General features: G+C 41.7%; 1 protein-coding gene and 1 non-coding gene across 4 annotated transcripts; one reads left to right on the forward strand and one right to left on the reverse strand.

Annotated features, from left to right (window-relative positions):
- Positions 1-317: 317 nt before the first annotated feature.
- COQ7 (coenzyme Q7, hydroxylase) lies at positions 318-13,905 on the reverse strand. 3 transcript variants are annotated; one of them, XM_004020798.5, is made up of 6 exons: positions 13,784-13,905; positions 6,758-6,936; positions 5,535-5,649; positions 4,571-4,710; positions 3,864-3,932; positions 318-538 (listed from the first exon to the last, which is right to left on the reverse strand). In XM_004020798.5, exons 1-6 carry the CDS (start codon positions 13,854-13,856, stop codon positions 461-463), a joined length of 654 nt encoding a protein of 217 aa, XP_004020847.3. In that variant the 5' UTR covers positions 13,857-13,905; the 3' UTR covers positions 318-460. The 3 variants fall into 3 exon arrangements, with proteins under 3 accessions (XP_004020847.3, XP_042095875.1, XP_042095876.1); XM_042239941.1 differs by lacking the exon at positions 13,784-13,905 and adding an exon at positions 13,499-13,681; XM_042239942.2 differs by lacking the exon at positions 13,784-13,905 and adding an exon at positions 13,337-13,421.
- A 5,771-nt stretch (positions 13,906-19,676) lies between these two features.
- On the forward strand, positions 19,677-19,748 carry TRNAW-CCA (transfer RNA tryptophan (anticodon CCA)). Its single transcript has one exon. It is a non-coding gene; the product is annotated as a tRNA-Trp (tRNA).
- The last annotated feature ends 3,119 nt before the right edge of the window (positions 19,749-22,867 follow it).

Here is a 22,867-nt window from a genome sequence, read left to right on the forward strand (position 1 = left end):
ATTTAGTATATTCTCTGATGAATAACCTGCTCTCAACCCACACTTCACAATAAAAACAGTGTCAGTCTTCTGCTTACCTGATGGGCTAGACAGTCTTGCTTCGTCAATGTTAATCATCACTGTTTTAAATTACTTTGTGATACTGGTAAACTCATTTTTTTCTTTCTCTCAAAGATATGTTACTTTCTTAATGATTCATACTTGTTGCTTTAGGAAAAAATGTATAGACCAAATGAGAACCAGCTTCATTTCCTGTCATCTGAACACACCTGGTAAACTGTCAGCCTTATGGCCGTAAAGCAGCACAGAGAACAACCAACACTGGAGAATTTTATTAACGAAAAAACCTCTCATAATTTATTAACAAAGTCACAGAACAATAACTGTACATTTCCTTCTCTGCCACTGTCACCTGTTAAAATTACTATTATCCTTACACACAAGGAAAAGTGGGCATACTTTAAAGTCTTTCTGATAAATATATCGCCACTCTGCATCCAGCCTGGATAATGCTCTTCAGAACGGTATATGCTGGAGCCTGTTAAAAAAAAAAAAAAAAAAACAACAGTAAGCAAATCAAACAAATCCGTTCTATATTCACCTTCCATTGCAAGGCACAAGTCTAGCATGGCAGGGTTGGGACTTCTCTGATAAGTAATAAGATCTAAGAAATGATTTATTTTAACGGGGCGGGGGGGGGGGAATCCTTTTCAAAAGATTAGAATGCCTTTGCTACAGCCAAAACATCTGACCCAACCAGCTTCTCACCAGAAAGAGTGAATGTGCTGGGGAAAAGGATAAGGAAGCAAGAAATGATTCCCAGCTGGGAGCAAGGCATTTGCTTGCTTTCTGTCAAGCAGTTCTATTAATGCCCAGTTGTGAATGCAACTGGTGATGGAACTAAAGTCGAATGCTCTAAACAACAATATTGCATAGGAACCTGGAAAGCTAGGTCCATTAATCAAGGTAAATGGGAGGCAGTCAAACAGGAGACGGCATTTAGGAATCAGTGAACTAAAATGGACTGGAATGGGCGAATTTAACTCAGATGACCATTATATCTACTACTGTGGGCAAGAATCCCTTAGAAGAAATCCCTCACAGTCAACAAGAGAGTCTGAAATGTAGTACTTGGGTGCAATCTCAAAAACGACAGAATGATCTCTGTTCATTTCCAAGGCAAACCATTCAATATCACAGTAATCCAAGCCTATGCCCCAATCACTAATGCAGAAGAATCTGAAGTTGAATGGTTCTATGAAGACCTACAAAACCTTGTAGAACTAACACCAAAAAAAGATGTCCTCTTCATCACAGGGGATTGGAATGCAAAAGTAGGAAGCCAAGAGATACCTAGAGTAACAGGCAAATTTGGCCTTGGAGTACAAAATGAAGCAGGGCAAAGGCTAACAGAGTTTTGCCAAGAGAACACACTGGTCTTAGCAAACACCCTCTTCCAACAACACAAGAGACAACTCTACACATGGACATCACCAGATGGTCAATACTGAAATCAGACTGATTACATTCTTTGCAGCCAAAGATGGAGAAGCTCTACGCAGTCAGCAAAAACAAGACTGGGAGCTTACTGTGGCTTGGATCATGAACTCCTTATTGCAAAATTCAGCCTTAAATTGAAGAAAGTACGGAAAACTACTAGACCATTCAGGTATGACCTAAATCAAATCTCTTATGATTACACAGTGGAACTGACAAACAGATTCAAGGGATTAGATCTGATAGACAGAGTGCCTGAAGAACTATGGACAGAGCTTTGTGACACTGTACAGGAGGCAGTGATCAAGACCATCCCCAAGAAAAAGAAATGCAAAAAGGCAAAATATTTGTCTGAGGATGCCTCACAAATAGCTGAGAAAAGAAGAGAAGTGAAAGGCAAAGGAGAAAAGGAAAGATATCCCCATCTGAATGCAGAATTCCAAAAGAATAGCAAGGAGAGATAAGAAAGGCATTCTCAGTGATCAATGAAAAGAAATAAAGGAAAACAAAAGAATGGGAAAGACTAGAGATCTCTTCAAGAAAATTAGAGATACCAAGGGAACATTTCATGCAAAGATGGGCACAATAAAGGACAGAAATGTTATGGATCTAACAGATGCAGAAGATATTAAGAAGAGGTAGCAAGAAGAACTATACACAGAAAACTATACAAAAAAGATCTCAATGACACAGATAACCACGATGATATGATCACTCACCTAGAGCCAGACATCCTGGAATGTGAAGTCAAGTGGGCCTTAGGATGCATCACTATGAACAAAGCTAGTGGAGGTGATGGAATTCCAGTTGAGCTATTTCAAATCCTAAAAGATGATGCTGTGAAAGTGCTGTACTCAACATTCCAGAAAATTTGGATAACTCAGCAGTGGCCACAGGACTGGAAAAGGTCAGTTTTCATTCCAATCCCAAGAAACACAATGCCAAAGAGTGCTCAAACTACCACACAATTGCACTCATCTCATATACTAGCAAAGTGATGCTCAAAATTCACCAAGCCAGGCTTCAACAGTACATGAACCAAGAACTTCCAGATGTTCAAGCTGGATTAAGAAAAGGCAGAGGAACCAGAGATCAAATTGCCAACATCCGCTGGATCATGGAAAAAGCAAGAGAGTTCCAGAAAAACATCTACTTCTGCTTTACTGACTACGCCAGAGCCTTTGGCTGTGTGGATCACAACAAACTGGAAAATTCTTCAAGAGATGGGACTACCAGACCACCTGACCTGCCTCCTACGAAACCTGTATGCAGGTCAGGGAGCAACCGGTAGAACTGGACACAGAACACAGACTGGTTCCAAATAGGAAAAGGAGTCATCAAGGCTGTATATTGTTACCCTGCTTATTTAACTTCTATGCAGAGTACATCATGAGAAACGCTGGGCTGGAGGAAGCACAAGCTGGAATCAAGATTGCCGGGAGAAATATCAATAACCTCAGATATGCAGATGATACCACCCTTATGGCAGAAAGTGAAGAGGAACTAAAAAGCCTCTTGATGAAAGTGAAAGAGGACAGTGAAAAAGCTGGCTTAAAACTCAACATCCAGAAAACGAAGATCATGGCATCCGGTCCTAACCTGTCATGGCAAATAGATGGGGAAACAGTGGAAACAGTGACAGCGTTTATTTTTGGGGCTCCAAAATTATTGCAGATGGGGAATGCAGCCATGAAATTAAAAGATGCTTGCTCCTTGGAAGAAAAGCTATGACCAACCTAGGTAGCATATTAAAAAGCAGAGACATTACTTTGCCAACAAAGGTCTATCTCGTCAAAGCTATGGTTTTTCCAGTAGCAATTACGGATGTGAGAGTTGGACTATAAAGAAAGCTGAGCATTGAAGAACTGATGCTTTTGAACTGTGGTGTTAGAGAAGACTCTTGAGAGTCCCTTGGACTGCAAAGAGATCCAACCAGTCAATCCTAACGGAAATCAGTCCTGAATATTCACTGGGAGGACTGATGCTGAAGCTGAAACTCCAATACTTTGGCCACCTGATGCAAAGAATGACTCTTTGGAAAAGACCCTGATGCTTGATGATGACTGAAAGCGAGAGGAGAAGTGGACGACAGAGGGTGAGATGACTGAATGCCATCACAGGCTGGACATCAGTGGACCTGAGCTGAGCAAGCTCCGGGAGTTGGTGATGGACAGGGAGGCCTGGCGTGCTGCAGTCCATGAGGTCGCAAAGAGTGGGACACAACTGAGTGACTGAACTGAACTGACCGATATGGGTTCTTTTTCTCTGACGGTGGTTTTATAACTTTCTGGAAACAGAAATGTTCCTGTCCCTCAACCTTCCAAATAAAGTACCACTACAAGCAAACAGTAAAGATGGGTCCCCACCAGTTCTGCGTCATGTTCGAGGCCTATGTCATGGTGCTCAAGCTCTTCATCCCGAAATTTCCTGATCACCTGATTAAATAAAAAGAAATTGAAACAAGTCAGCCTTCCAACTCCCCACTGTTCAAACTTACTTTGGTGGCCAAAGCCTCATATTGCTGTCTGAGACCCGGGTAGGCAGACTTTTCCTACAAAGGGCCAGAGGCAGTACTTCAGGTTTCTTGGGCTATAAGGTCCCTGTCCTGATGACTCAGCTCTGCCATCCTAGAGGGGACAATAGCCACGGACACACAGACAAGTGAGTGCAGCTGTGTTCCAGAAAAACTCATTTACAGAGACAGGTGGGTGGCCAATGACTTAGACTTAAAAAAAAAATTAAACAGTTCCCTTATTTTCTGTAGAAAATTTCTGAGGATATTCGTTTATTTAATCTGAAGGATCTGTGCTCATGGCCTTTGCTCAGGATCCAACAATGACCCAGAGGCAGAGAGAATACAGGTGTGGGCTCAGGAAACGTGGGTTTCAGTCCCAGCTCCGCCTGAGCGCGTGACGTGGCCCATAGCTCAGCTGCAATACGTACACCCTTCAGATGAGGTGCTGCCCTCGGTTTCTAAGGCAGTGCTAGTCCCTAAAACTCTATTTTGTTCCTCTTACCAAACTGTGTATCTGCCTTTTCCCCCCGCAGTCCCTTCCAGAGCGTGGTCAGATACCTGCAGAAGCTCCTCGTATTTTTCAGGCTCCTTCTCCATCAGCGTCCTGATCTGGTTGTTGTAGTGGTGTGCAATGGACTCTTCCACAGCCACCGTGCAGGCCATGGCGCCCTCCTTCCCAAGCAGGGCAGTTCCGGCGCCTGGAATGGTCAGATCCAGAAGGTAAAGGATGGGGTGGACACCACTGGGGATGGAGACCAGTTCAGGGTTTGTCACCTGGCACCCTGGGGCTGGGTAATTCCTTGTTGTGGGGAAGTGTCCTGAACGTGGTAGGATGTTTAGCTGGATCCCTGACCTTTACCTATTAGGTGCCAGTGGCATCCCCAGTTGCAACAACCAAAACTGCCTCTAGATGTTGCCAAGTGTCCTCAGGAGCAACCTGCCAACCTTGAAAACCACGGTACCAGATGACAGTGTCAAACCCTGAATCACAGTAAGAATGTTCTTTCAGTGCTTTTTCTAACCTACTGATTATGGCAGGAGTGAGTCTTCACTGGGGTTCTTTGGTTCTTCTGTATCACTGACTCTCCCTTTTTTGTCTTTTTTTTTCTTTTGGCTGTGCCTCAGTTGTGGGATCTTTGTTCCCCAACTAGTGCTGGAACCTGGGCCCTCAGCAATGAAAGCGCTGAGTCCTAACCACTGAACTGCCAGGGAATTCTGACTCTTTACGAGTGAGCAAATCCCAAGTTTAGAACCTTCCTCAGGGAACTTCATCTGACCACTGTCAAATTACTCTAGCCTTTTCCCTCTGTTGTATTTTCAATGTATCTTCTATTTATAAAACTACTGATTTTAAGGTTCTATCTTAAAAAATTTTAGCAAAAAAAAAAATTTAACTTTAGAAAAATATTAAGCAAATGAAAAGGTTGTAAGGGGACATAGCAAGAATTATAGAGGGGTTATTTCGTGATTCAATCATCCCAGATCCCTAAGCTCATGCAGGCTCTCCGAGATAGACACGTACCCAGTGCAAACCCCACCACGTTCCAAAAGGGCATCAGAATGGTTGGCCGCACCCTGAATGCAACCATCAACTCATTGAACTTTTTCAAGTGGTCCTTTTCTTGATCCCACATTTTCTGTAAGAAACATAAAAACAAAGACATTTCAGAGAGACCACCCGCTACATAATAAGGAAGCCACATGCTGTGCTCATGTGGGCAAAGGAAGCACAATGGGGAGAATGATGAGAACTGCTACTTCCCCCAGCCCCCGTGAATCATGGAAGGAAAAGCCCCAAACATCAGATTACAGGGAAGAGAGACAGCAAACCAAGAGAAGTGTCTGTTATCTCCATTCCAGACAAGCAGACTCCGAACCGCAGAGCCGGCAGAAATTGCTCAGATCCACAGCGCACCTATTCAAGGACAACAGTCCACACCCCCAAAGACATGAGATGTGTAGCCCATTTCAAAATTAAGAGGGCAGAATATTACCCTTTATGTGATTTCCTTTCGGACAGCCAGAAATGTATCATTTATATCAAAAGAAAAAGGAAGAATGATCCTAAGAGCTAACACTTAAGAGTATGTCCCATAGCCAGGTACTGTCAAACAGCTTTGTGAAGGACAGATGAAGGAAGTGAGGCACAGAGAGGTCAGGTAATTTGCCCAAGTACTCACAGCAGGCCATTTAACTTGTGCTCAGTGTCTGCTACATGCCAGGCATGGTATTCGCTGCTCTACACCAGCTCATCTATTCTTCACCAAAACTGAATGACGTTTTGTCAGCTCATTTTGCAGACACGGAACACGTCATGTGACTTCCTCAAGCTCACACAGGTAGGAGGTGGGAGAGAGCTGGGATGTGACCTTCGGTCTGTGTGACTATGAAGCCCAGGCCTGTCCAAACTGCCTTTCAGTATAAAATATAGAATATCTCCACTGGGCTCCACTAGCGGTGGGCCCACAGGGTCTTACAACTGGTGCTTTGAGTCAGTGCAATGACTCTTAATCCTTTTTTATTGCTCCCCGCCATGAAATTTTAATACTACAGCTAGACTGTATATTTGTTTATGTACTATAAATCTGTTTATGTCTGTCTGTGCTGTATAAAATAGAATAATATGCTTTTTACTCCTCCACCCCCACCCCACAACCAATTTTTCCTCTCTTGGGGACAACAGTACCTCACTTGACAATGCATGACCCAGTGTGATTCATCACTGAGAGATCAAGAGACACCCACCTGAATGACCGGCCCGACGCTTGTCCGACCCAGGACGGCCATCTGCCCTGCGTAGATGCGGTTCGCTCCATATTCACCCGCATGATCCACCCGGATTATTCGATCCACAGCTTCCCTATTGATGTTGTCTAAGGTCATTCCCGAACTGCAAAATCTGACACTGATTCTTCTTCCATAAGCTGCAATGCAAGTGTTTATTCTCCATTACTCTCAGGTAAAACTGAGATGATTCCTTTCATAGAAGAAAGAGGCATCTTACAGCAAAGGTCACAAATAAGCTCCCCATAGGTTGGGGATGCCTGCAAGCAGACTCTGTTTAACCTCCAGTGATTTGTGGCTTTGTTTTTTAAACTTCCTATTTTGTATTGGGGTATAACCGATTATCAAGAAATGTGATAGTTTCAGGTGAACAGGGGAGGGACTCAGCAATACATACACATGGACCCATTCTCCCCCAAATGCCCCTCCCATCCAGGCTGCCACATAACACTGAGCAGAATTCCATGTACTATACAGTGGGTCCTTGTGAGTTATCCATTTTAAATACAGCAGGGTGTAGTGTTGTTTTTTTTTTCCCTAAGTAAATTAATTACCAGTATTTAAAACATACAAGATTTAACTAAAGATCTGGAGCTTGGCTTCACTTGAAGTATATGACGATCTAGAAATACTGATGGCGTCTTCTCACCAGGCAGCTAACACGGCAGCTGTCTCTGGATGGGCACGTTTCCCCAGTTCATACACCTCCTTCTTTTCCAACTCTGGCTGCATACAACCCCTAGGGGGCTCTCAGAATCATGGATGCTCCTTCCCAGTTGATCCCTGGGAGATGACGCTTTTGAAGAGTTCTGTGCACAAATGTTCTCTGCAGCCAAGGTTAAGAACTGTAGATTTAATTTCTCTTATTAAAAGTATCTGTGCCAGTGAGCATCTGACTTTGAGAATCTAGCCTAGCGCTTACGTTTCATCTCATTCTGGTACTTAATTCAACTGAACTCCTCTTGCTTTCAAAACGTAAATTCTTCAGGATAGATTAGATTTTGTCTTTTAAAAAAATCTCCAAATAGTTAACACCTTGACTATAAACTCTGAGGCTTGTATTAGAGCATTCCCAAAGTTCTCTCCCCTAAGAGAAGAGTTTTATAACATGTTTAGATGTATACGGTGTCAACTCATTTTGCAGATATGGAAGTAAAGAGTTAGACCACTGAGTTGGTAATGTGAACTCTGACTGTATTGATATCATCTTGAGATGTGTTTCAGGGCTCTTATGTATGACTACCATCTGTTTAACAGATACCTTTCATTTAGGCTAAGGAATACCCACAAAATGTGTAGAAAGTTTCATTCTGATACATCTCTAGCCTTTTTTTTTCCCCATTAAAAAAGGCTTGAGTGCTTTGGACACAAAGTGATGGGGTAGGCCTGATGAAATCTGAGATGTGCGTTTGAACTTTTCAGGCTGAGGCTTTTAAATGCCTCACTCTAGACAAAGGAGCAGTGGGTATGGGGGTCGGAAGCATGGTGTCCCAGCTTTGATCCGTTCTTCCAGAGAACCTGCTCCGTCTCACTGAGCATGCCTGACTTAACTGGGTGGATTCCAAGTTCTGCCAGGGGTAAGGTACCACTCAGATCTGTGTCGTCGGACAGCAGGTCACTGCGGTCCATGGCCTTTTGTTTTGTTTTGGCCACGCTGCATGCAGGATCTTAGCTCCCCTACTAGGCTTTGAACCCGCGCCCCCTGCAGTGGATGTGCAGAGACTTAACTGCAGGACTGCCAGGGAAGTCCCTCCATGACCATGTTTCCATGTGGAGAACAATTTGAGACACTTGACAAAGTCAAGGTAACCTGTCCAAGTTCTTCCTCCAAGTCCAAGGCCTGGCCTCCTTGTAGAAAGATGTGGTCTAAAAGTTAAAGTTAAAAATGATGAGATGGGACTTTCCCTGGCAGTCCAGTGGTTAAATGTCTGTCTGCCAATGCAGGGGACATGGGTTCGATCTCTGGCTCTGGAAAACCCCACACACCACAGGGCAACTAAGCCTGTGAGCCACAACTACTGAGCCTGTGCTTTAGAGCCTACAAGTCACAACTACTGAAGCCCACCCGCCTACGGCTTGTGTTCCACAACACCAGAAGCCACTGCAATGAGAAGCCCTCGAACTGCAAGGAAGAGCACCCCCCCTTGCTGCGGTTAGAGGAGGCCTGTGCAAAGCAACAGAGACGCAGTGCAGCCATGAATAAATAATGAGATGACTCTATTTCTTAAAATAACCTTGTCTGCTTGTTCTCTCATTTTGTTACTCCCACCACAAAATGTGTTAATAAGAAAGAACTTTTAAAACAACGCAATACTCCTTTCTTTTTTTTGGCCAAGCTGAGTGGCTTGTGGGATCTTAATTCCCAGACCAGTGACTGAACCATTGAACTGGGCCCTCAGCAGTGAAAGTGCAAAGTTCTAACCATTGAACCACTGGGAAATTCCTCAATATTAATTTTTAAGAAATCATTTACTGAGAAAAAGCAAGGGGTTAAGTGCATGAGTTCAAACACACAGCTGACTTTTGATGGGTAGAGTTATAATTCTATTAAAAACATATTTGACTTTTCCCTAGCACTGCAACGCTTTTCCAGATTCAGGCACCTAATAAATGTTTTTTTGAGGTATGTGTGGAGGGTGAGGTATTGTAATATTTGCCATCCCTATCTTGTCATAACCTCTGCCAGGTGGCTTTAAAAAGTATTGGATGAAAAACAAAATTAAAAAAAAAAAGTATTGGATGGATGCTTTTTAGATTGCAAAGATATTGTTTAAATGGCCATACTATCCAAAGTAATCTACAGATTTAATGTGATCTCTATCAAATTACCCGTGACATTTTTCACAGAACTAGAAAAAATAATCATGAAATTTGTATGGAACCATAAAGACTTAGAATTGCCAAAGCAAGCCTGAGGAAAAAAGAACAAAGCTGGAAGAATAATCCTCCCGGATTTCAGACAATACTCCAAAGCTACAGTAATCAAAAAACGTGGCACTGGCACAAAAAGAGACAAATGGATCAGTTGAACAGAATAGAGCCCAGAAATAAACCCACACACCTAGCCAGTTAATCTTTGATAAAGGAGGCAAGACTATACAATGAGAAAAAGTCTCTTTGGCAAGTGGTGTTGGGAAAGCTGGATAGCCACAAGTAAATCAAGTTAGAACATGCTCTCATAGCATACACAAAAATAACTCAAAATATAAAGTTATAAATAAATAAGACATGACACCACAAAATTTCTAAAAGAGAAAATAGGCAAAACATTCTCTGACAAAAACAGTACCAGGGTTTTCTTAGATCAGTCTCCCAAGGCAATAGAAATAAAAGCAAAAACAAATAGGACCTAATCAAACTTATAAGCTTTTGCACAGCAAAGGAAAATGCAAAGAGAACCTGCAGACAGAAAATATTTGCAAACAATGCAGCCAACAAGGGCTTAATTTCCAAATTATACCAACAACTCATACAACTCAAAAACACACACAAAAAAACAAAAAACCAAACAACCCACTAAAAAATATAGGCAGATCAAAATAGACATTTCTCCGAAGAAGATACACAAATAGGCAATAGACACATGAAAAGATGCTCAACACTGCTAATTAGAAAAATGCATATCAAAACTACAATGAGGTACTACTTCACACCAGTCAGTCAGAATGGCCATCATTAAAAAGTCTACAAATAACAAATGCTGGAGAGGGTGTGGAAAAAAGGGAACCCTTGTACATTGTTGGTAAGAATGTAAACTGGTGCAGCCACTATGGAGAACAGTATGCTGGTTCCTCAAAAAACTAAAAACAGAGTTGCCATATGATCCAGTAATACCACTTCTGGGCATATACCTGGACAAAACTATAACTGGAAAAGACACACGCACCCCAATGTTCTTAGCAGACTATTCACAACAGCCAAGAGATGGAAGCAAACTAAATATCCATTCACAGATGAATGGACAAAGAAGATGTGGTCTATCTACACACACACACACACACACACACACACACAATGCAACACTGCTCACTCATAAAGAGTGAAATAATGCCATTGGCAGCAACATGCATGGATCTAGAGATTATAATACTAAATGAAGGCAGAGAAGCACAAATACCAGGTGATACCACTTATGTGTGGAATCTAAAATGAGATCTAAGAAGTTTACAAAAGAACTTATTTAAGAAACAGACTCACAGACATAGAAAACAAACCTTTGGTTACCAAAGGGGAAATGGAGTGGGGGAAGGATAAACTAGGAATTTGGAATTAACAGATACAAACTACTATACATAAAATAGATAAGGGACTTCCCTGGTGGTCCACTGGTTAAAACTCTGCCTTCCGGTGCAGGGGTGTGGGTTTGAACTCTGGTCATGGATTTAAGATCTCACATTCCTCTCGGCCAAAAACCAAAACATAAGACAGAAACAATATTGCAACAAATTCAATAAAGATGTAAAAAATGGTCCACATCAAAAATGTTTTTAAAAAGAATAGATAAACAAGGTCCTACTATATAGCACAGGAAACTATATCTAGTAATAAATTATAATGGAAAAGAAAAACAAGTATGAGATGGACCATAGACAGGGCACAGAACTGGAATCAGAAAATACCTATCTTGTCTCTAACACAGACTTTTGACAATTCTGAATTGCCATTTCTCACAAATAAAATTGGGAACAATCTGGTTATTTCCTTTTTTGGGGAAACACAATAATAAAACCTTTCTTACTGAGTCATCACAAAGATAAAAAGATACAGGATGCAAAGTAACTACAAATGAAAAAGAATGAAGGAGCATTAAAATTAATCTTCAAAGATCCTGAGTTTTGCCTGCACTGTCACACACTTTAAAACTGAGAAATAATAAAATTGAGGCCCAGTGCTAAAAGCTCTCAAGCGTATCATATTTGTGATTTCCTAAAATGTGAAACATATACCAGTGATGGCACCTACGAGATTTCAAGTTATATATGAAAAGATCTTAAGTTGCTATGATTTTCTTCCATACACACATTGGACATGGAATAAATAGACTGGTTCCAAATTGGGAAAGGAGTACGTCAAGGCTGTATACTGTCACTCTGCTCATTTAACTTAAATGCAGAGTACATCATGTGAAATGCCAGGATGGATGAAGCACAAGCTGGAATCAAGACTGCCAGGAGAAATATCAATAAACTCAGATACACAAGATGACACCACCCTATGGCAGAAAGCGAAGAACTAAAGAGCTTCTTGATGAAAGTGAAAGAGAAGAGTGAAAAAGCTGGCTTAAAACTCAACATTCAGAAAACTAAGATCATGGCGTCTGGTCCCATCACTTCATGGCAAACAGATGTGGAAACAATGGAAACACTCAGAGACTATTTTCTTGGGCTCCAAAATCACTGCAGATGGTGACTGCAGCCATGAAATTAAAAGACATTTGCTCCTTGGAAGGAAAGCTATGACCAACCTAGACAGAATATTAAAAGCAGAGAAGTTACCCTGCCAACAAAGGTCTATCTAGTCAAAGCTATGGTTTTTCCAGTAGTCATGTATGGATGTGAGAGTTGGACCATAAAGAAAGCTGAGCGCTGAAGAATTGATGCTTTTGAACTGTGCTGTTGGAGAAGACTCTTGAGAGTCCCTTGGATTGCAAGGAGATCCAGCCAGTCCATCCTAAAGAAATCAGTCCTGAATATTCATTGGAAGGACAGATGCTGAAGTTCACACTCCACAATACTTTGGCCATGTGATTGGAAGTACTCACTCACTGGAAAAGACCCTGATGCTGGGAAAGACTGAAGGCAGGAGGAGAAGGGGACAAAAGAGGATGAGATGGTTGGATGGCATCACTGACTCAATGGACATGAGTCTGAGGAAGCTCCCAGAGTTGGTGATGGACAGGGGAAGCCTGGTGTGCTGCATGCCATGGGGTCGAAAAGAGTCGCACACACGACTGAGCAACTTAACTGATTCTCTTCCAACTCCTTTGATTTTATCAAAGAGACTGTCTCAGTTTACAGCTGACATATCTTAAAATCTTCCTAACATTTGTTAATTTCCCTTTCTTACGAGAAAAAAAGATGGTCTTGAGTTCAAACCTTGGTAGACAACAGTATCTAATACAATAACTTGTTTTCAGCGTACTTTTATGATTTTTTCCTTGGGACAAGAGATACTGGTTTTCCGTTTACCTAGGGATCTAGTTTCCAATGTTCTGATTTTAGAAAGGAATACGGTCTAGGGAAATTAAAAACAAAACAAAACAAAACTCTAGTAACATCAGTGGTAAAATATCAGTGGTATTGTTATAAAGCAAAAATCCTGAAGGTGGTATTTGAGACAACGACCTCACAATTTTCTGAGGCAGCTCGGATAAGTGAGGAAAAGACGAGTCAGAATCCAAGCCCAAGTCTCCCTACTCCAACTCGATGCTCCTTCCAACATTCCGGTGCTTCTCTAACTTGCAAATGCACACGAGTCATTCCAAGGGCTTGTTAAGATCCGGTAGGTTAAGGGAGCGATCTGAGAATCTGCGTTTCTAACCGGCTCCGCAGTGGGGCGGGAGTATGGGAGGAAACCCACGCTGCCGGTCCGTAGGGCCACCTACAAGGCCATAAGCGAAAGCTACAAGGACCCCGCCCCCCGTCTCAGGACACTAAACTTTCAAGCTTGCCAACTCTCCTCTGTTCGGAACGCCTACCACACCTGCCATGACGTCACAATACTGGCGCGAAATTGCGTCATCCCCCAAACGCACGGACGCCTAATGGGCTCGCCAGAACGTCACTGAGGAAAACCCACTCCCTTTCCGTCCGGCGGGCTCCGCCGCCGACTACAGGCCTCGCGCCGCTTTTCCAGCCGCGCAGTCGCCCTCCGTCGCAGCCCTGTGACGTATAAACGTCTACCCCCCGTGACCTCTCCGACCTAAGCCTAAGGAGAAAATTCCTGGGCTCAGCCCCGCGCGCAATCGCGCTCAGTCTTCCCCTTTACCTGAGAGGGGCTGCAGGCGGCCTGTGCGCAGCCGCCACAGGCAGCAAGCCGCCACCGCCCGGGCACAATTCATTGCCGCGGAAGCAGCACTACTACTCCTTGAACGGAGGGGGGCCAACGGTGCCCTTGGCGCAGGCTGATGACGCATGGCTGACGTAAGGCAGATGCGGTTGGCTCTCGCACCGGTGGGAACGCCCCCAATCCCCCGCTTCCACTCGATTGGTTGGAAATGTCAAATGAAAAGACTCTAGTGGATGCAGTCGCTATCAATCACTACGTTAAAAGTTGCCATGGAGATGAGAATGCTAACCTGCTCTATCCAAACAGGTAAAAGATTACTCACCTCAATTCCTGAGGAAAAGGACCATGAGGGAATTGTTTACCGGCATAGCCATTGTATTTTGTGCTTTGCCAATACAGGAAATTTCTATCTGTAGGCTCTTTAAAATAGTAGAAGTTACAGTCTGAAATTCAATTCACCACGTGCAAATAGTGTTGACTCTAGGTATTGAGGTTGACAAACTAAATTTCTTCCTACTCCTTTTCTCTATTTTTAGATTTTCTACAAAGAACATTTATTATTGCTATCCTTATTTCTCCTTTACTGTTAGGGAGAGCGTGTGTTAGTCCCTCAGTCGTGCGGGACACTTTGTGACCCCCATGGGCTGTAGTGTGCCAGGCTCCTCTGTCCATAGAATTCTCCAGGCAAGAATATTGGAGTGGGTAGCGATTCACTTCTCCAGGGGATCTTCCCCACCCAGGGATCCAATTTGGGTCTCCTGCACTGCAGGCAGATTCTTTACCATCGGAGTCACCAGGAAATTGGTGCAAATTGGTTTCTTGAGGGGAAGGTTGGGATGAGTAGATTTAGCAACATATTTCATACTTTTGAGTCTGTATTCAGTCTGTCAGGGTAGACTCATTAATTGTAACAAATCGCTGGTCGGGAGGCTGTGCATGTGTGGAGGCATGTCTAATAATGGTAACTTCAGAGTTGAAGTTGTGAGAAGGTGGCTTTCATTTTCTACTTTACATTCTTGGATTATATATCTTTTATCCATCATTATAAAATACTTAAGATAGACTGCTATTGTAAAATAATGTTGCTAATTGTTTTAAAATTTAACACACTTTTTTTGCTGAAAATTTTACTTTCCTCTCAGGTTGGAAGGACTCATTAACACAAGAAACCACATGGTATTACATACAGAAACAATTTCAAATTTTTATGGAAGATTATTTGACAATTTCAACATACAGTAATTAAAAGAAGAGAAATAGAAACAATAGAGAGAATTAACAACACATACACCACCAAATTGGGCCAACCTACATCTAGACTTGAACAGGCTGGAAGTCCCTTGTTAAAAGCAATCTGGAGTCTCTATTGGGAAAGGGTCCTGGGTTGTGTATCCACCCCAAGGGTGAGACTTCATATTGCAGTTTCAGGGGCTCTTGCTTATAATCCTAGACTGCAGATTGGTATCATTAACAGTTTGCATGCAGAAATGCAGCTCTGTTCTTACTTTTACCTTTTTACAATGCTGTTTGTTTCACCTTGTGAGCCATAGGATTTCATTGGCCCTGCGGGGTTGGCCAGATCTCCAGGGGCTCAATGATTCTAAGACCCACTCCTTTTCTTATCTAAAGTGCTGCCTGACTTGCTGTGCTTGCACACACGGAGTCTGGGTAGTGTCAAGGCTGGTCCGAAGTAGATCAGAGGCCTGCTCTCCTGCTTCTGAAGCCTGAACAAGACTTCCTTCATTTTGCTTTCCCTAAAAGTTGGGCTTGGGATTGTTTAGGCTGAAGTGCATAGGAATAAGGCACGATAACACAAGTAGGCTTCTTCATTCTATAAGTCACATAACAATTCCAGATAGTCAATAGAAATAAAGTGATCAGAAAACTAGTAATGGGTTAAGCAATGCAGGAAACACTTTTTGAGCAGTAGGGGACTTAGTATAGAAAAAGTTCCACCATGAATGAGAAGTATATTTTGGTATATCAACTCCTCCATCCATTAACTTATTGGTAGCAATAGTAGCAACAACAGAATGTTCTATCAAGGTCTGATTACCTGTATCTATGAAATTTTGTAACTCTTTCAGTTCAGTTCAGTGACTCAGTCGTGTCCAACTCTTTGTGATCCCATGAACTGCAGCATGCCAGGCCTCCCTGTCCATCGCCAGTTCCTGGAGTTTACTCAAACTTATGTCCATTGAGTTGGTGATGCCATCCAACCATCTCATCCTCTGTCATCCCCTTCTCCTCCCGCCTTCAATCTTTCCCAGCATCAGGGTCTTTTCCAATGAGTCAGCTCTTCGCATCAGGTGGCCACAGTATTGGAGTTTCAGCTTCAGTATCAGTCCTTCCAATGAATATTCAGGACTGATTTCCTTTAGGATGTACTTGTTGGATCTCCTTGCAGTCCAGGGGACTCTCAAGAGTCTTCTCCAACACTACAGTTCAAAAGTGTCAATTCCTCAGCGCTCACCTTTCTTTATAGTCCAAATCTCACATCCATATATGATGACTGGAAAAACCATAGTTTTGACTAGATGGACCTTTGTTGCCAAAGTAATGTCTCTGCTTTTTAATATGCTATCTAGGTTGGTCATAACTTTTCTTCCAAGGAGCAAGCATCTTTTAATTTCATGGCTGAAATCTCATGGACTATATATACAGTCCATGGAATTCTCCAGGCCAGAATACTGGAGTGGGTAGATTTCCCCTTCTCCAGGAGATCTTCCCAACCCAGGGATTGAACCCATTTCTCCCGCATTGTAGGCAGATCCTTTACCAGCTGAGCCACAAGGAAAGCCCTTGTAACTCTTTGGTTCCTTGCAAAATCTTCTGTAAGGGTTCTAAGGGAAAGCTAATATTGGGAACAGAAAGAATAGGGAATAACCTTCGAGTCCAAAATACCTGAGTTCTCATGGGGGAAAGTAATAGGTGGTCCCCTTCCAATATAAATGATTAACATGTGTTAGGCATCTGGAAAAAGGAATTCCTAACTGATACATGGAAATTGTTTCTACATAATTGGTTACACTACATACAAATTGAGGGGCAATCTAAAAAACATACTACAGGATTTAGGGAAGATAGTCCATTCACAGCAGTTAATAGAGTCCTCCAATAAGCAGGATTCCCAAATGCCAGATGCTGGTCCACATAGCAGTCCTTTGATAGCCTTTCCACAGTTGTGTCAGTAAGTGGGTATGATTATTAAAGTCCAAATAATTTCTAGTAAAATGTGGTAATCAATACTCTTCCCCAAATACAATGGGAAACACATGAAGCTGGTATAATCTAGCAGACAGATAAATTTTATCCATAGAAAGTCAAAATTAAGAAAGGCCAGAACTTGTTTGCAGGGCAGGTGAAATTATCTTGAGCTCAGATCTGGTTCACGTTTCTCTAGCTGAAGGTTCTCTGATGATTTCCTCTATGTTATCTTAGCACAATGGCCAGGGATTGAGGCATGGATGACAATCCACATTATGGTCAAACTTCCAAGAAAAATCTATGCGCAAGAATGACAGTGGGTTAATGGCACGTATTTCCATTTTTCCTGTCTGGGGATCATCGCTAATATGTATCATCCTTCCCCTGCACAGTGACATCAGCAGGTATGGGAGGACCCTTAGCCTCCTTCACCCAGACTTTAGCTCCAACGGCATGTATTTCATTTGTGGATCTAAACCCTCCATCACCTCTGTTAATTAGGTGGGAGGTTCTCCTTTTTGTACTTTGTCAGTTACACATGGATGAATCAGCAATTTGGCAATTCAATCATGTTTATTAATAAATAATTATCCTTTCCTTAGATCCTTTTTAATGCTAAACTGGAGTGTTCTTTGATTAATCCAAAGTGTCCAGAAGGCATTTTAATTCCAATACCAGTTGAAACAGTACATATCAATCTATTAGTAAGTCTGGGTTCAGAAATAGAGTACAAATTCAGTCCAGCAGCCTCAGGAGGAGCTCTGAAAGGAGCTCCTGGGCTAATTTCTCAATACTCAGTTGTTTGAAGATGGAAGTTGATGTTTGTAAATCTGGTATAGTTATTCTCATCAAAGGAGTTTCTGATTCTCCTGTAGGTCTGTTATTTGAAATATTGAGGACTGTATTTAAGTTAGTTCTCCAGTTTTTAAGAGAGTCCTCTCCAAGTTGTTAATTGCTGTTTAAGCAGACCATTCATTCTTTCAATCAAACAGCAGCTTGAGATAAGGAATGTGAAAGATCCATTGTACATTATGTTCTGGGGTAAACTCTTTTATTAACTTAGCTTTAAAATGTGACCCATTGTCACTCGGACTTTGAAGTGGAACGTCATAATATTAGTAATCTCCAATGTTTCAATAGTATTAGTCTGATTGGCTTTCCTGAAGGGAATGGCCACTAAGTATCCAGAATAGGTGTCCACAGCAGTACACACATATTGGCATCCTTTGTTTCACATTAATGGATGAATATAATCAATTTGCCATATTTTCCTAGGCAGCTTGCCACATGCCAGTTGTCCTTTGACTAGCTGTGGCAAGCTTCTGGGCTTCCTTGATAGCTCAGTTGGTGAAGAATCCACCTGCAATGCAGGAGACCCTGGCTGACTCCTGGATCAGGAAGATCTGCTGGAGAAGGGATAGGCTACCCACTCCAATATTTTTGAGTTTCCCTTGGGGCTCAGCTGGTAAAGAATCTGCCTGCAATCCGAGAGACCTGGTTAGATCCCTGGGTTGGGAAGATCCCCTGGAGGAGGGAAAGGCTACCCACTCCAGTATTCTGGCCTGGAGAATTACATGGACTATATAGTCCATGGGGTCACAAAGTGTCAGAAATGGCAAGCTTCTATGCTTAATATGTTGACAAGTTACACACTAAAATAACAATTTTAATGACATCCATAGTTAAGGAAATAGCTCAATCCTGAGCCCAGTTGTACTTTGCTTTTCCTCCCAGATGGCTACATTTTTCGTGTACCCACAAAGTCAAACATTTTATGTCACAGGAGTCTGGATTGACTTCTGCTTGGATTTGTGTTTGTTCTTTTGTAATAGGTGGCACTGTGATAAAGAACCCACCTGCCAGTGCAGGAGTCATGAGAGACATGGGTCCGATCCCTGGGTCGGGAAGATACTCTGGAGTAGAAAATGGCAAGCCACTGCATCATTCTTGCCTGGAAACTTCCATGAACGGAGGAGCCTGGTGGGCTACAGTCCATGGGGTCGCAAAGAGTTGGGCACGACTGAGTGACTCAGCGAATACATAATAATTATACCATCATTCCATAGAATTTGAAACACTGTGACCTTCTACATGAAAGATTGAAACATTAGTAGTTTGAACAGTTTCCCAAATGTCAGAACATAATTCCTTTCCCCATAACTCTTTGGAGTGAATTTGCCAGTTATTCTTTATCCAAAGGGGACACCAAGTGGCCAATCTATTGGTTTCCAACCAAGAATCTGTGTATATATATGGCATTCAGTTAAAATTTCTTGTTTTAGAGCCAATTATATTGCATATATGAAGAAGGAAATGGCAATCCACTCCAGTATTCTTGCCTGGAGAATTCTATGAGCAGAGGAGCCTGGTGGGCTACAGTCCATGGGGTTGCAAAGAGTTGGGCATGACTGAGTAACACACACACACACACACACACACACACACACACACACACACACACACATCCTGCATATAATTCAGCAAATTGATTAGTCTAATTCTTTCCATCCTCTGGAAATTTCCTATTCCAGAAACCCAAGGTTACTGTTTTGTTTTGTTGCTTTTGCCATAAACTCCAATTACCATACAGTTCATTGATAGATACATGTAATTTTATGATCCCTGGTTGTAGCTAATGGGGTATCTAATCTCTATCCAGGGAGTTTCCCTGGTGGCTCAGAGGTTAAAGCGTCTGCCTCCAATGCAGAAGACCCGGGTTCGATCCCTGGGTTGGGAAGATCCCCTGGAGAAGGAAATGGTAATCCACTCCAGTATTCTTGCCTGGAGAATCCCATGGACGGAGAAGCCTAGTAGGTCAGACACAGAGTCAGACACAACTGAGCGACTTCACCTCACCTCACCTCAATCTCTATCCAAACATAGATTACTGAAATAAGCTTTAGAATAATTCAGTTAACTTATAGCAATAAACATAATAGCAAGGAACTATCTGGGAAGTTCAGTTCAGTTGACTCGTGTCTGACTCTTTGTGACCCCATGGACTGCAGCATGCCAGGCCTCCCTGTCCATCACCAATTCTCAGAGTTTACTCAAACTCATGCCCATTAAGTCAGTGATGCCATCCATCATCTCATCCTCTGTCATCCCCTTCTCCTCCCACCCTCAATCTTTCCCAGCATCAGAGTCTTTTCAAAGGAGTTACCTCTTCGCATCAGGTGGCCAAGTATTGCAGTTTCAGCTTCAGTATCAGTCCTTCCAATGAATATTCAGGACTGATTTCTTTAGGATGGACTGGCTGGATCTCCTTGCAGTCCAAGGGACTCTCAAGAGTCTTCTCCAACACCACAGTTCAAAAGCATCAATTCTTTGGCGCTCAGCTTTCTTTATAGTCCAACTCTCACATCCATATATGACTACTGGAAAAACCATAGCCTTGACTAGATGGACCTTTGTTGGCAAAGTAACATCTCTGCTTTTTAATATGCTGTCTAGGTTGGTTGTAACTTTTCTTCCAAGGAGTAAGCGTCTTTTAATTTCATGGCTGCAGTCACCATCTGCAGTGATTTTGGAGCCCCCCAAAATAAAGTCTGACACTGTTTCTACTGTTACCCCATCTATTTCCCATGAAGTGATGGGACCGGATGCCATGATCTTAGTTATCTGAATGTTGAGCTTTAAGCCAGCTTTTTCACTCTCCTCTTTCACTTTCATCAAGAGGCTCTTTAGTTCCTCTTCACTTTCTGCCATAAGGGTGGTGCCATCTGCGTATCTAAGGTTATTGATATTTCTCCCAGCAATCTTGATTCCAGCTTGTGCTTCATCCAGCCCAGTGTTTCTCATGATGTACTCTGCATATATGTTAGTGTTGGTCAACATCTCAATTAACAAAACCAGAATTTAATATTCAGTGAAACATAAAATTTGTCTGTATGTGTTTGTGTGTGTAAGGATATTAACCCTGCAGCCAGGGAAGACTTTATCCCATCAAATAAAAAATGAGGTTTGTAAGGGGACTGGGAAAACCCAAGTGGCCATCTTGGATTTCCCTTAGCCTAGACTGTTTGATTTATAGCTATTTTACATTCCTTGATTGAGAAGTAGACTGTGCTTTGTCCTAAGGACATCAGGATAGCAAAAGTCTGACAATGAGGGGTTAATTTTTTGTAGAAGCAGAACGAGTTTTATTTATGTGTGCCACAGTCTTCACAGATGACTGTGAAATAATATTTATTTACTTTACCAAAGTAACAAAACCCTTTAAAAACAAATATAAATCACTTAAAGGCAAAGACATTCACATACTCTGTTATCAGAAGCCACATTCCAAGAAAACTTTATCTTAACAGAGAGAGAAAGTCAACTTCTAGTCGGATAATAGCTTACTGTTAATAACAAAATTGGTTTATCTAGTTAATTTTAATGTACTCTGAGGTCCTTTCTGTAAATCTTGACCAGGTGATAGTATCTTTTTTCACAAAGGCATCAGAGTGGAAGCATGAGCTATCCATATGACAAAATGGCTTAAGAAGGAAACTTTAAAATCTGATTATATTGCAATTGACAAAGTAACTTGGTCACTGCGGTGACATGCAACACTTTAATACAATAACTAGAATTATGACTGATAACATTTTACCCGGATATACAGATTTTTATGATAAGAAAGGTTTGTGGAAAGTGGACCCCGAGAAGAGAGTTTGTACATGGTAGAAGTTTCCCTGGGATGCCGAAGTGCCTTTGATAATAGACTTTTAAGTCTATTTACCCTTTAAGTGATCTGTTCTATATTTACCTTTGAATATTTTCTGTATCCATAATTTTATTTTCCCATTTAGAAACAGATACCTGTAAGTCAGACCTTTCCTTTCCCTTAACTGCAATCCCATTCCTCATACTTTACTAAAAACACACATTCTACTTTCCTTAAGCAACCATGAACTCCCCTCTAGATTAGTATTCTGTACATTGGTGAACCTAAATACCAGTGGTAATTTCTAAAAATACTTGCTTTCTCATAGAGAACATCTCAGGATGGTACCAAACATATTCACTAATAGTTCTAAACCTATTTTCTATAAATAGAAACCAGTGTTTAGTAATTATTTTAGCATCTTATTTTATTTGGAAATGGCCTAATTATTTAATAAACTTCCATCATTTAACGTGATTTAGCACAAGCCTAGAAATTCAAGTTACCAAATCTGGAGAAACTATTTTAGGTACATGTTGCCGGAGCATAATTATTCCTAACAGAGTTTATCTAAAAGCTCTTACCTCATTTACATTTTCTTTACTTAAAGTTTCTTCACATCAAGTTACTCTGTAAAGTGGACTCAGTATCTGGCCCAAATGTGGAATATGCTGTCACCAGAAGCCAAATATTCTTATGTATTTTTGTGCCTTCTTTTTGTCTTAGAAGTTTAAATTCTATTATCTTTTGTTTAGCCTTAGGTAAAATCTCTTTATGTCCTTTAGCCCATTGTATTTCCCAAAAGTTTAGAATCTGGGCAGGTCCCTGAATTTTGGGGGGATTAATCTTCCATCTCAAGCACTGAGGTTCCAGGCTACTGCTGTTTTAGCTATTGCCGGATAAACTCTTTTTGTTAATCTGGCTGTACCAATTTCAGTATTTAGCTTGTGCAAACTTTACAGCGACTTTTTTGGCTACTGACTTTAAAGTGGAGACTTGGTCAGCTAACATGTAATTTTGACATTGTAACATGGATAATCATCCTTGCAAATTGCATAACTCTTTCTCCAATTTTAATTTCTCTTCACTAATTTTAATTTAGCTTCATGCACCTTATGGTAGGCAGAGAGAAGGATTCAGCTTCTCCTACCAGTGTGGTATATTCTTGTCCTTTCTCAGTTATCACAAGCCACAAATGTTCGGTA

The sequence above is a fragment of the Ovis aries genome, chromosome 24 (genome assembly GCF_016772045.2).
Source record: "Ovis aries strain OAR_USU_Benz2616 breed Rambouillet chromosome 24, ARS-UI_Ramb_v3.0, whole genome shotgun sequence".
Classification (NCBI taxonomy): domain Eukaryota; kingdom Metazoa; phylum Chordata; class Mammalia; order Artiodactyla; family Bovidae; genus Ovis; species Ovis aries.